This window comes from Engraulis encrasicolus, chromosome 13 (genome assembly GCF_034702125.1).
Source record: "Engraulis encrasicolus isolate BLACKSEA-1 chromosome 13, IST_EnEncr_1.0, whole genome shotgun sequence".
Classification (NCBI taxonomy): Eukaryota; Metazoa; Chordata; class Actinopteri; order Clupeiformes; family Engraulidae; genus Engraulis; species Engraulis encrasicolus.
The window spans coordinates 37,180,440-37,195,349 of NC_085869.1; the positions used below are offsets into that span (position 1 = coordinate 37,180,440).

Genomic DNA, 14,910 nt, shown 5'->3' on the forward strand with positions numbered 1-14,910 from the left:
CAGGAGTTGGACAAAATAATGGAAACACCTGTCATTTTAGAGTGGGAAGCTATACCTCTTGCGTCCACAGTTAATCCTGCTGGATGTGGTTCATCCTTCTTGGTGGTATGCAGACATTACCTTGGAGACTGTGGCCCTGAATAAATCACAAAGACTTGCTGTCTAGGTCAAAGATGCAACAGTTACTGTACATGCGCACCAAGAATTTCTCCTTTTTGAACTTTGATATGTCACCCATAATGTTGTGTGCATTGCAAAATTTTCAGTAAAACTATGCTCTTACCCTGCTAATTGAATCTTCACACTTCACCTTACTGGTGCAATGTGCTATTAATTATGATTAGCCAACAGGTTGGTCCACTTGAGCCATGAAACTTCCCACTCTAAAATGACAGGTGTTTTCATTATTTTGTACAACCCCTGTAGTTTCTCTGGTAGTGGTAATTCCATGTGGTCACACCCCAAACCTGTGGATGGCAGCAGTGCACCAAGTTTGCCAACAGCCATACAAACTTGCCGAAAAAGTCGAAGAAACACATGTGACTAGGAACACACCACTATTTAAGCTGAAACAAAATTTGTCACAGATTTCTTCATGGTTGTACGATAGCTGTGCAGGCAGGTAACTGTTACAATGGCAAGTTTGTCCGTGTTTAAGGATATATTGAGCTGTTCTGTTTGTCTAGATTTACTAAAGGAACCAGTGAGTCTACCATGTGGACACAGTTTTTGTTTAAAGTGTATTACTGAGTGTTGGGACCAAGAGGACCATAAGGGTGTTTACAGCTGCCCACAGTGCAGAGAAACCTTCACATCTAGACCAGCGCTTCACAGAAACGCAATGCTGGTGGAAGTTGTCGAAAAGCTGAGGAAAACTGAACTCCAGTCTGATGCTGAAACTCCTCGCTATGCTGGACCAGCTGATGTTGAGTGTGATTTCTGCACTGGGAAAAAGTATAAAGCCATCAAGTCGTGTCTGACATGTCTTGTGTCATATTGTGAAGTTCACATCCAGCCTCACTATGAAGTGCCTCGCCTAAGCAAGCACAAGCTGGTGAATGTTATTTCACAGCTTCAAGAGAAGATCTGTTCTCAGCACGACAGGATCATTGAGGTGTTCTGTCGCACAGACCAGAAGCTCATCTGTGTGCTCTGCTCAATGGACAACCACAAGGGTCATGACACTGTCTCAGCTGCAACAGAGCGGACTGACAAACAGGTGGTTAAATATTGACAATCTGTTAAACTATTTGCAATTGTGATGATTAAATGTGCTTTAATGTATTTGTTTTCATAAATGACAAGTGTGGCTCAATGTGTTCTTGTTTTGTGTCTGTGTCCAGAAATGGTTGGTGCAAAGGAAGAGGTTTAGCGAGAACCAACTCCAGCAGAAAGAGAAGGAGCTGCAACAGGTCCAACAGACCCTACACACTCTACAGGTGAATGATTAATGCTTTTTGTATGATTGTTTAGTCATTATATAAATGCCTAGTAAAATAGTAAAGAAATTACATTGTCATTAATCACCATTTTCTAAATTAAACTTAAGTTACTTGTTTTTAAATTACATTCTCCTTTTCTGTTACCAGGTATCTGCAACGAAGGCTGTTGATGAATATGAGAAGATCTTCACTGAGTTGATCAAGTTCATGGAGCAGAAACGCTCTGAGGTGACGGAGTCCATCAGGGCCCAGGAGAGGAAAGAAGTGAGTCGAGCAGAAGGACTCCTGGAGCAGCTGGAGATGGAGATCGCTAAATTGAAGAGCAGAGATGCTGAGATGGAGCAACTGCTACAGACTGAGGATCATATTGATTTCCTCAAGGTAAAACATCCACGTTCGGTCATTTTAAATATGTACATTGTTACTCAATGATTTTGCATTACATTATCTTTCTCTGTCTCTCTCTTTCTCTGTATCTCTCTCTCTGTTCCAACAGAGCTTTGAATCCTGCTGCCCTGCTCCTGTGTCTGACACCTACAGCATAGCTTTCACTCCAAATTTATCCTCAAACGACAGCATCACACCCGCACTCAAGGAAATTGAGAAGATGTTGCTGAAGTTACGTCCAGGTCAGCCATTTTAAAATGCTTTCATCATCTTGCTCTGCTGGGCGGTGCAGGGTTTGTTATTAATTACTAATTTCAGTGACTGATTGTGAAATAAATTTGACATGTTTTTTACAGAATATTGTATTTGCAGACTGTATTATTATTATTATTCTAATTGCAGATCGCAAAGTTGCCCTGGTCTCCAAGTCTGGTGGCAGCACGGCTCCCTTTGCTAAGAGAGGTTTGTGCCCCCACAAAATGTACTGTACATTACGATTCATTCATCTTTCCTTAATTATTTTCATTTGGGGTGTGTAATGCTTGCAAAAATGAACTATTAATCATCATACCAAGAAGAGTGAAGAAATAATCCTACCAACTTGGCACAGTAGGTCATTGCTGGGATTTCCCTCAGAATTAGTGTGCGAACTGAATTCTTCCCTCAAATGAACTTTCGACTACACAGAAACTTCAAAATGGTACCAAACCTATGGTCTCTCTAAAGTTTTGAGGACTTTAAGTAAGTGATGGTCCTTGTCTCGTTACTCATCACTCATATTCTCTGGGAAAACTCCAAGAAAACTTTAATTCTGTATTCTGAGAATGTTGCCATTTGAGCAGGACTGTTGCTTGATATTTTTTTTCAGGCTGGGAATGAAATGCATGGGTCTGATACCTAATCATTTAGTCTTAGGTTCCGAAATCTTTTTTTGTCTATGTTATTATTAAGCTCACTTCATTTTATTTTTTAAGTTTTGAGACCATGATGTACAGTATGGTGATACTGGAATTTGAAACAATAAATACTATAATTATATTATTCGTGTGGAATAACGGTTCTAATCTGATGTTTTCCTGTTTCCAGAGATCTTGAAGGGGGACAGAGTGCGATATACGTCTTCTGCTAAAGTGCCAGCGTATTTGGCAGGGCTGGGCGTCTCTCACAGTAGTGTGGGTGTGGTGATAGGTGAGACTCCCATACTGTCATTGAAATGTATACCCATTTTTCAATATATAGTCAGGCTAATGCTATTATGCAACCATGTTTCTTGGAGAAAGCTGGAAAAATATTGGTGCTGTTGTTTTCTACTTTTTTAATGGTGAAATCCAAGCGTGAATGTACTGTTCAATTACTCGCCACATTTTTAAGAGCTATGATCACTTCGAAGTGATGAATAAGTAACTAAACAGCAGATCTGCAAAATATCCTTGTCCACCTGATGTATTTACATTTTCCACTCAAAATTGGTAATATTAATCATAGCTCTTAAAAATTTGATAAGTAATTGTACGCTCATGCTTGTATTTCACCATAAAAAGTAGAAAGCAACAGCACCAATATTTTTCCTTTTTTCTCCCCCTAAAAAAACTCGATTGCATAGTGTTCGCCTGACTTTAGTTCATGTTAAATGCACACAAATGTAAATAGAAGGGACCTACTTAATGAATATACTCATACACCATCTGTTTAATGTTTGTGTGCACCATCATTTCAACTGAATGAACTGAATGCATGAATCTCACGTTGTAATCTAAAATCAGTGCTACCAATGTGTAGTTTCTAACCTGTGATGCAGCTCCCAACTCTGTGCTGTACCCACAGGTGAAAACACGTTCTTCAGGGGCACGCTGGTTGTAAAGTTTCCTGAGTGCAGTGGCTGGGCCTACCGCTGTGAGCTGCAGCTGGCCATGTGATGCATCCCATGCTGTAAGGGTGCGACTCAAACTAATACCTCATGTCCTTTCTTTTTGCTTGTGGCCTTTTGCCTCAGCGTCACCCTGCCTGACGAGGAAATAATGAAGTTTCCCGCTGTCAGCTAAGGCAGAGCAACTTTTGAAGGGGCTTTTCACCATTTAACATCCCAATTGGCAACGACATAATGACATTTTGAATTGAGTTTTTGCAAAAACTTTGATGATCAATGGCGTCTTAGCATCGCGAGGCCACAAGGAACAGGGAAGGATGGGAGGGACTAGTTTGATGCGTACCCTTGTCTTCAACATGAGGATGGTGGTTTTCTTAGGGCAGAGAAGTGACGTGATTGTGGACATGTCGATGTAGGCAAACGACATTTAATAGTAAGATGGGATCTCAAGGCCTTTGTGAATACACCAACCACTTTCTCACACAATCAAGACTCTTTGGCAGTGCTAGTGGCCGCCATATCTCCAGTCTTCTGTGCACATTTTAATACCCCGCCCTCCCCACTCACACACACCTCATTTCAAAAAGTTGCACTTCTTAATTGATCCCCCTGATTTTTATTGTTTGGAAAGTTATTCCATTTTGCTTTTGTTGAATACCCAATAAAGGACTTTTAGTTAATCGTGTTGAAGAGTGTGTTCTTCTGTATCATGGTGAAAAGACCGTAACACTGCGTTTCAAAATAAATCTATCTTCCCACCAATGAAAGTTAAGTGCTGTGGTATGCTGTGCTGTGTTATGATCAGGGAGCAAGTTTTGGGACCCATGCACAATAAGGTCAAATCTCAAATGGACCCACCCAGCCATATGTCTACATAAATCGGACTGTGTGTGGGCCCCTCTATACACGTACAGTATAGGCTACATGGGGTCCTCTGACAGTCACCCCAACCCCCAACCGTGTGTGTGTGCGCGCGTGCGTGTGTGTGTGTGTGTGTGTGTGTGTGTGTGGGTGTGTGTGTGTGTGTGTGTGTGTGTGTGTGTGTGTGTGTGTGTGTGTGTGTGTGTGTGTGTGTTGCATGACATTCAGTCTGTTCTTCAAGGGTTTTATTGTCATTGCCAAAAAAGGCAACACATTATTTTTGTAGTACAATTTACTCTGGGCTGCTGGGCTGCTGCGTGCCACCTTCTTAACAACCTCAGTACAGTACAGTATGCCATTGGCTAAGGTGAGGAGAAAAAAAATCCCCATTGAGACATGGGCCTATGTCCAAAATAAACATAAAATAAATTAAGACGGTGCAAGAAAAACACAGGGGAAAAAATGTATGTAACAATGCAAGATTCAGATGGTGCTCTTTGGTGCGGCTGTCTTTCCTGGTGGCTGTGTGCCTATGCATTGCCTTCTGGTGTGTGTAAGCCTTGCGATCTGCAGAGAAAAGTGCAGCATGATTAACTCGCATTGATTGATTGATTTCAGATCTTATAAAAAACAGAACTTCACTTAGATGGTATAAGAATGAAATCAACAGCCTCTCTAAATCAACAAAACGAAATCACATCAATAGGGAAAACCCCACTTGACACCTGAAAAGGGGTGGGAAGATGCATAGTTTCAGACAGCATAGCTTCAAAAGAGACATTTCACTTTAGCTCACATACCACTTCAGCAGCCATCTCAAAAAATACCAACGATACCCTAAAACTATTATATCATTGTACGGTATGTAATTTACACAACACTTCTCCATGCCATTTTTTTGCATGCATATTCAGGTTTGCATTTGGCCTTGTCAACCATTATTTGCCCAATCATGTTCATCTTTCTCCTTTTCTTCATCCTCCTACATTAAAGGAACAAGTCGCTGTGTTTTGATATTGAATTATATTTTTCTCCAATGTGAAATGAATGCATCGACAATATGGAAACAGTGACGCCAAAAAAGAGAGAAAATATGTTAAAAGCATCCATTTAGCTTTCTTGAGTCACCACTCAAACCACAACATTTAAATTACTTCTAAAAGGTGTGATCCCTAAGCTGCCCCTACAAATGCTTGGCATACAGCAGTGCCTATAAAAAGTGCACACAAGCCTGTTCAAATGCCAGATTTTTGTGATGTAAAAAATGACAAGATAACTAAGAATTTCACAACTTTTTACACATTCAATATGAACTATAACCTGCACAATACAATTGAAAAATGACCTCAAAGCTTTACAGGTTTTGTTTGACATCACATAAGCCTGACATTTGAACAAAAGTGTGTAGACTTTATATACAGTAGGCTAGGTACTGTACTAAACTATGTGAAAAGAAACATACACACATCAAACAGCACAGGACCTTCTTTTACTTTACAAAGAGGGTAAGACAACCCTTTCTCTCTTCACTGTCCTGTGCAATTATATCCATAAAAAAGTCCAAACACTTAAACTTGTAATGCACCGGGTAGAAAATGGTAAATAATGTATAAATAATAAATAATGTACCTGGTAGATTACGGCGAACACGGTTAAGACCAGCAGAACCAGCAGCAGTGGCAGGGGCACCTGTACCCATTGCAGCACCCTGTCCTGTCTCTCTGCCCGGGTCGGCGTTGGTTCCGGCGTTGGGTTCTCTGGTTCCAGCTGCCGGTTCTGCGGTGCTCTGCGGCCGACGAGAAGCTGGATCTTCGGCAGGGAACAGACCGGTTTCTCTGTGGAACAGGCACAAGTCAGTCAGTCAGTCAATCAGGTAATTGATTAATCAACCTATCAATTATTCACTCAGTCTATCAGGCACAATTCATTTATTAAGTCAGTTACAGTTTTTCTCGATTGGTTTGGCTGATTTCTTGAAACCGAGATGACATTTCTATAAATTTTGGGTCATTTGGCTAAACATGCTTACACTTCTGCACAACAGATCAGATAGCTAGCAAAATGTCATATACCTCCCAAAACAGCTCATTCTTGAATCAACACTAGACCTTCTCCCACATAAATGGTCAGTACCATCAAAATGGCATAGATCCTTCTCAATTGCTTTGGCTCATTTGCATTCATTTAGTCCTTCTGTCAAAATAAACTGGATGGTTCAGCATAACTACATCCTCATGACTTGCTCATATCACTCCAAAAACAGTTTACCCGTGTGTCAAAACTAAATTCCTTCCCTACATATATCATCATTACGCCAAAAATACATTGTCCCTTTGCCATTGTGTAAGCACTGCAAGTCAAAATGGTTAGATGTTTTGTCTACGTTCAGCTAACAGATTTCGACCATGTACGTATAAAAATGAAAAAGTGAGTGAAACCACTGAAGTTTGACAACACAGACAATTTACCGAAGACATTTATCAGTAACTTTCTTTACTGTAAATTCATATACAGAAAGTAATGCCCATATATTACAGGTTTCTCATGGGTTTGGCTCATTTCTCAAAACAGAGATAACATTCTCAAAATAACATGGACAAATCCCAAAACAATAGCAATTGTTCAAAACAGAATGTCGTTTGGAAAAAATGTCAAGAAATTAGTCAAATAACAGAGGAAAATGTAGTATACACGGTTGTAAAATCATTTTCTACAAACTAGTTAAGTTACAATATCATCTGGCTTGTTGGACACTGTCATGAATTTACTGCTTTTTTGATGTCCTTGACTGTTTTGACAATTGTGTAGACTACTTTGCATATGATGACTTACACAATGAATTCATGCTGACAAGTTTTGGAGAGGGCAACCATTAAACTGAGAGTTGTCTAATTCGTTCAGATAAGCAAGATCTTTTTTTTTTTCTTTTAAATGTGCTAAATGTATGGTCAATGTGTAGGGTATCTGTACATAGCCATCTGCAGAGATGTAAACATTTGAGACATGTACAAAGCATTTGATATTTGATGAAAGCAATGAGAAATGCCATTCTGTTTTGGAAAATTGCAAGTTGGTTTGGGGATTTGTCTGTGTTGTTTTGAGAATGTCATCTCAGTTTTGAGAAATTAGCCACACCAATCGAGAAAAAACTGTAATTGATCAATCAAACATTTAATCCATTATTCAACAATAAAACACTCACTCAATCAATCACTCAATCAAATATCAAGTCAATCAACCTGGAGGCTCACCTCTCACCTGGGACGTACACCAGGGTGCCATTGCCTGTTCTCTTGCGATAGGGAGGGGGGTAGAACACCTCCACCTGGCAGCGGTAAATGTCAGTGTCGCCGCCCTTCAGGCCGGAGACGGTGACGTTGAAGCCGCGGTTGGTCATGCGAGTATGGCAGGCGTGTGGCTCTCCACGTGTGCTCCAGCTCAGCTGCGTGCTGTTGAGCTCGCTCCGGCACACCACCTCGTTGCCATGGAGACCTTTCAGCAGCGCCACGCTGAGATCCTCTGGGTGGGGATGGGGGGGAAATGCGTAGCGGCACTCTACCGTAGCCACGCCCTCCGTTGCCACCACTCGGTACGGCTGCACGATGCACACGTCTGTGGGAGAGAGACAAGCAGACAGGTCTGTTGATTAGTCAAGCAGGTGCCCAGGTCTGGACTTGTAATCTGGAGCATTTTCCATACGGACCATTTTCCCGGTGGGCCAATGTTGTCTTTCTTTTTTTCTCCTTAAAGACCAGCCCATCATTTAGATGGGGCAGCCCAGTAGTCCAAATATAATACAGATGATGGACTGAGCTCAGTTCAGCCCAAGCAGGTGCCTTAATCAGGCTGTCCACCCCAGGGCTGTACTGGGACCATTAAACAGCCTGGGCATTTTTGGGGTAGACCAGCCCCTCACTGGAGCCTGACAAGCCCGATCCGCTCTACTACTTTGATTCATAGCAACAAAAAGAGCATTGGTCAATAAGGACCGTCTTACCATCCGGAAAATAGCCCGAAAGGCCAGATATTCATTTTGAATTATTTCGTAATTTGCGAATGTCTGGGGGGCAGAGGCGATTCTAGGGTAAGTTGGGGCCCCAAGCGAAAATTCAAAAGAGTGAACATTCACAACAAATTGCCACTACTGTAGTTTAAAGTCTTAGCTGTAATTCACTATCTTTAGGCTGGGGGCCCCAAGCGGCTGCCTGCCTAGCCTGGTGACAAGATGCGCCTCTGATGGGGGGGGGGGGGTTAGTTGTTCACTTGGGCGGATAAAAAACATGTCATGAACGTCAACTGTCAGCTAGTCCACTCATTTCAAACCAGAGCTGAGCTCATTCCTCCCAACCAAGCAGTCCTGGGCATTGAGGATCCAGACCAAACATGAAATATGAGGTAATTAATGTGGTCTGTCAAAACCAGGCTACCAGGATGCCCCCTGCACTCCAGATGGCCAGTCCAGCCCTTGTCCACTCTGTGCCATTTAGTGAGAGGATTAAAAAGAGAAAACTACAAGAAAGACAAAAAGAAGAATACAGAGTGGGGGAGAGAATAATTGATAGAGGGCATACAGAGAGAGAGAGAGAGAGAGAGAGAGAGAGAGAGAGAGAGAGAGAGAGAGAAAGCGAGAGAGAAAGAGAAATAGAGAGAGAGCAGTTTACTCACCATGTTTCTCTGGAGCTGCTGAGCAGAGAAGATTGAGGAGGATGAAGATGATATTTGCTGTGTACATTGTGGCATGTCTCTGTGTGGCAAATCTGACACACCTTATATAACCTACTGTACAAGAACATAAACTGCTGACAAAGAGAAAAAAAATCCCGCAAATTATGTGAATACACCTTAAAATGGAACCTTCCATGATGATGAAAATGTTCTCTCTCAAAACCCGGAGGCTCTGGGGAAACACTTACAGTTTTGAGATACTTTAGCCGCAGAACATTTTGGAAACTGAGAAATGGTTTGCGGGTAGAATGGATCGCCTTTTACGATGCTCTTTAAAAATAAAAGCATTAAAGCACAGCATACTGAAGTAAAAAAAATTCTCAAGCCTTTTTAAATGAAGGTTAATCATTCATTCTACTGTGGATGTGCTCATGGCGACTTTCAAAAGCTCCTGAAACATTATGGTAATCACTGATTCTTGAAAGTTTGGCAAAAACATGTCCCAGCAGTAAAATGGTAATTCTGTTGAAAATCAACTAAATTTTCACGAACAAAATGAATCCAGGTAATGGCCAAGGGGTCTGTTACACAAATACACAGTTGTTTGAAATATTTAAGTGCAATTGTATTACTTTTCATGGCTATAAACCTGTCCACACCCTGTAAAAACGCCTGTCCCAAGGACAGACATCATCATTTCAATTGACTTAAAATACAAAAATCACTAACAGAATTGAACAATATCACCATGATGTGGAAGAACGTATTAAAGTGGTTCTACAGATGTGCACATAGTGCGTGTACAACAATATTTACTATTATTTTCTGATTGCTCAAAATGTGTCCAGCATATTCGTCACCACCGTCAGATTTTTTCTAAAAGACAATAAAATCAGGTATGCACAAGGTCATTTTCATTACTGAGGACCCCTTTTCAAACCTTTAGCTCTACTGCATACTTCCCCATCACTGAAGCTCCTGTAAGTTTACTATTTTGTCCTCAATTTGTTAATTTGTTTGGACACTGGTACTGTCCCAACCATAAACTGTCAACACCGTCGGGGGTTTTATTAGTATTATATTACATTAATGTTAATTAATATATACTTTTTCAGAAAATGTATGAAGCACCCAAGAAACAGAGCGAAAATGAAATGGCTAATGTGAACAAACAATGCATAACATGTAAAAGAGTGTTTTTTTGTCTCACACCGTCAGATGTCATCACCATCAGATTTTGTTCGGCTCATCATCTTGTTCCATATTTTACAAAATTGTGCTGGTTAATGAAACATTACTAGGCATGTAAGTAATAATTGTGATCCAAAATGATGCTCTAGCCTCCACTGAGATGCATTTGGAGGTTTTTTTGTCACAAAACCTGACGGTGGTGACATCTGATGGAGTTCACCAAAAAACACATATTTTACGTGTTTTTGACATGTTTTAAGAATACATACAATAAGTATCTACAGTTATGTTGAATTGTTAAAGTAATTCACTTTAATACAGTAAACATGCGTTTTTACTTCTAATTCTGTCTGCCGCTGTTGACAAAACAAGAAAGAGCCCATTTTATGAAAAATGTTAAACATGGGGACCTTGGCCAATACATTCACTGCACAGCCAAGACCTACATCTATGATAATACACCTCTATATTTTGGATTTAAACTTAAAACCTTAAAAACTGAACTTAAAACCTGTTTTTGCCACATTTTCAAGAACCAGTGACCTACTTCCTAGAGAATCCAACTAATGAAGAAAAACACATGCACAAACATACTGTGCACACACAAAAATAAGATGTTTATGCAAGATGCCATTGAGTTGAGAGGGCTATTTATTTTGCTAAATGCAGGTAATAATTACCGGTAGGGCACTTTCACTATTCTCAGATTTCTGTCACCACCGTCAGTTCTTAAGTCACCACCGTAAGGAGTTTTGGACATTTTAAATGAATGTGCTTACAACATTTTCCTTAGGAGTTGTTGAATTATCAAAGTAATCGCCAATGTAGGCCTACACGAATATTTGTGAAATTGCAAAAAATTGTTTGTTCTATTTAGGCGCTCAGTAAGAATTGTATGACGGTACATATCTTAAAATTAGAACACATGAAACAGTAGTAAAATAGAACAAAAGTGAATTTTCAACATTTAAAGGCATATGTGTGAACCAAAAAATACACATAATCACAACCCCTTAAGGCGCGGCTTTATAAATTCATTGTTACCTGTATGGTAATGACCAAGTCGTGGTGCATTACTAAAGGGCCTGTGTTGTGTCATAGTATTGTAGTGTTATGGTAGTTACATTTCAATGTCTATTACAGCGTGCCACAGGAGGTACGCCGCGCATTTAGGGGCTACAAACTCCAGATACATATGCAACCAAATAAATACAATTTTAATTACTTTTAATTGTGTCTGACAGTGTTGACAAAAAACAAGGTATGATCAGAGAAAAGCCTAATTTCTGAAAAAAAATACAAAATGGGGAGATTGGCCTTGTGCATTTCTGAAAAGCCAAGACCTTAGTCTACAAGGATATACCATATCATAATTCACTTAGGTTTTTTCTGTCAACATTACAACCTGTTTTAGCCACTTTCTCAAGAATCAGTGTAATAACATTTTCACTTTGCTATAAACGTGCTTTAAAAGATGAAATTGATATGTTGATATGTTTTTCAAATTATTTATTTATTATTTTCGTCATCCATTTACTTTGTACCATCACGTAACTTCGTGAAACCGGCTACTCTGTTTCCTTCAGGAAGTGAGCTCCCTTCTCAGAATTGGTCCCAGTTGGTTATCATGTTTTCTCTATACAGGAGATGACTGTGGCTTGAGTTGTCAGCAAATGTGCAGGGGTTGGCCGTGGTATACCCATGTGTCATAGACAGGAGAGAACAAGAGAGAAAGAGAGCGAGCGAGCGAACAGTGTTTTACTGTAAAGCAGGTGTGCCCACAGTTAGTGAGGTGACGTCACCAACGCTCTGTAGAGTAGCATGATCTGCAGATCTGCCGATGATATGAAGACAGCTACACATCCTGTTGTAGGTGAATGGAAGATAGAATACAATAGAATATTTGAAGAGTTCAAATGCAAAACCCTCTCAGTGCATTTGTCAAAAATCTACAGAAATGGGCTTTATTTCTAATAATTTAGTAGTTAGAAGTTAATTGGTCCACCTTTTGTTGATTTACCTTGAATTGATATACTTGATCATAGAATTTCAAAAGCCCTTTTTAGATGGGTAATATTATTGGAATGTGATTTTAAAGGGACACTGTGCAAGATTTAGTTGTTTATTTCCAGAATTCATGCTACCCATTCACTAAAGTTACCTTTTTCATGAATACTTACCACCTCCATCAAATTCTAAGTATTCATTATGACTGGGATACATGAAAAGGGGGATCTTCTCCATGGTCCGCCATTTTGAATTTCCAGAAATAGCCATTTTCAGCTGCAAAAATGACTGGGTCATACTAGAAAATGTTAGTTTATTACTTAGTAAACTTACATGAAAAGATCAAATTTGGCAATAGGCAGCCCAGTTTCAATGAGCAGCATAGTTGTAGTACCCTTTTTGACCATTTCCTGCACAGTGTCCCTTTAACAATTACAATTTTAAATAACTTCTAGAGAATTATGAAATGGCACTCTTCATTGTATAGCCTACGAGAGTGAACACGCAAAGCAACCAAGTCAACACATTCAGTGTAGTTACAAAAAGAGAAGAAGCTGGGTATGCTATACATAACCAAACAATAATAAGTACTTGGTAAATTGTAAAAAAGCAAACAAAAAAAACCAAATACCATCTATTTTGAAAACATTCATGTGCAAAATATTGCTTGTGAGGAAATACTCGAGGATTTGTAATGCTTGTAGGATTTGAAGTGCTTGATAACAGCTACTGGGGGCACGGGTGTATGCATTTGAGATGTGTATGCACAATCTATGCATCTGTGGTGGTGGTTGGAATAATGGGTGATGGTGATGATGGACGATAATGGTGCATCTGGCATTGAAATGTTTTCCTCTAATGACAACAATGGACGACGCCGGTGATGAATTATGGATGATAAAAACAATGAGATGATGATGATGACATTCTGATTATGACCATGATATTATTACCAGAGTGAGGTCTTTCTTTGTTCTACTGAATTAAATAAACTGCTCCAAAATTAATAAGCGATTAATCATCAAGTTTGTTTTGCTTGAGCTTTAGTTTGTTTCTAGGTTTGATTGTTTTTGCTCTTGTGTGTCATTGCGTGCGTGCATGTGTGTGTGTGTGTGTGTGTGTGTGTGTGTGTGTGTGTGTGTGTGTGTGTGTGTGTGTGTGTGTGTGTGTGTGTGTGTGTGTGTGTGTGTGTGTGTGTGTGTGTGTGTGAAATGAAGGACGTGGAATACAACAGATTAAAAGCCTACTCATTTATCATACAAAATACAATGTAAATATGAATCAGAATAGGCCTATACATGAGTGAAAGATGTGACGACACTTTTTTGTGTTCTTGTGTTCTTGACTGGTAGTTATTCCAATATCAATAACATAACGCTGTTATGTATACGTATATGAACTACCCTATGGCCAGACACTATAAAGAAGCACATCATGGACGGGACACAAGTCTACGTGCAGTGGGCATTGAGGCTGTGTGCCTAGATATCAGAGGTGGAGACAAAATCAAGCGCCTCATACAAAGAGAAATGTTCTGGATTGATCGACTGAAGGCCACAAATTATCCCGGGTCTAAACGAAGACTTTGACCTATCTCCTTTTTTATAAATGTTTTTGATTGTTGTAAATGTTACTGATAATATAATCATGAGAGATGTTTGCTTTACGCAACATTTTTTGACATTGATATCGTCGGCTTGCTACCAAAACCGCCTAAGTCCGATTTTGGGGTTTCCGGAAAACAGGGAAAAACTAAATCTCCTAGGGGGCGTCAAACACCAGTGCCGGTTGTAGGAAATCTGAGACCCTGGGCAAAGAGCAATTGTGAGTCCCCCCTAATAATTTTGGTCAAAAGATTTTTGCAGAACTTTACTCCCCTACCACTTCTGCATCATCCTGTCATCCTGTCTGTGTCATTGGTCTATTACAAACAGTACCGGTCTAAGATGTTAATTTATTTTCTTTATTTATTTTGAGTGAAGTTACAAGTCAAACATGAAACGCCTTCTAAGGAAAACAAAACACTTAACAATAATTTATTTGATGCAGCCCAACAAGAACAATGCACTGCACATTATTTTGATAGTTATACTATTCTTTTTATTTTTATTCCAAACTTTAATCCTGGAAATGGTGAATGACTGGAATATTTCTACTACTTTCAGCCATGTTAGTTTTCAATGATAACACTATTTACATTCCCATCCAAAGTAAAGTACTCTGAGACAAAGCAATTGCCACAATGGTAATACATTCATTACTCATGTCAGGGCAGATCCAACTTGCAGTGTCACACAGAGAAAGCATTGCAGTGGCCTCCAATCTCCATGGGTGCATCCCAATATGTGACCTTGCCTCCTCCACTTGCCTCCTCCACTTGCTTTTCGTCATGATGACATCACTGACAACAGCATTATATTTCAATATCTTGCAAAAGCTCAATTGTAAAGTCTTTTTCTCATTTGCAATTGGGATGGTGAATGAAAAACA

At 39.8% G+C, this 14,910-nt stretch overlaps 2 protein-coding genes across 2 annotated transcripts; one reads left to right on the top strand and one right to left on the bottom strand.

The window, feature by feature from the left end:
* Positions 1-497: 497 nt before the first annotated feature.
* On the top strand, positions 498-4,376 carry LOC134461734 (E3 ubiquitin/ISG15 ligase TRIM25-like). The gene is made up of 7 exons (XM_063214610.1): positions 498-1,219; positions 1,344-1,439; positions 1,590-1,823; positions 1,939-2,071; positions 2,232-2,291; positions 2,916-3,017; positions 3,654-4,376. Exons 1-7 carry the CDS (start codon positions 635-637, stop codon positions 3,743-3,745), a joined length of 1,302 nt encoding a protein of 433 aa, XP_063070680.1. The 5' UTR covers positions 498-634; the 3' UTR covers positions 3,746-4,376.
* A 573-nt stretch (positions 4,377-4,949) lies between these two features.
* Positions 4,950-9,289, bottom strand: LOC134460512 (T-cell-specific surface glycoprotein CD28-like). The gene is made up of 4 exons (XM_063212897.1): positions 9,223-9,289; positions 7,816-8,169; positions 6,187-6,392; positions 4,950-5,124 (listed from the first exon to the last, which is right to left on the bottom strand). Exons 1-4 carry the CDS (start codon positions 9,287-9,289, stop codon positions 5,041-5,043), a joined length of 711 nt encoding a protein of 236 aa, XP_063068967.1. The 3' UTR covers positions 4,950-5,040.
* Between the last annotated feature and the right edge of the window lie 5,621 nt (positions 9,290-14,910).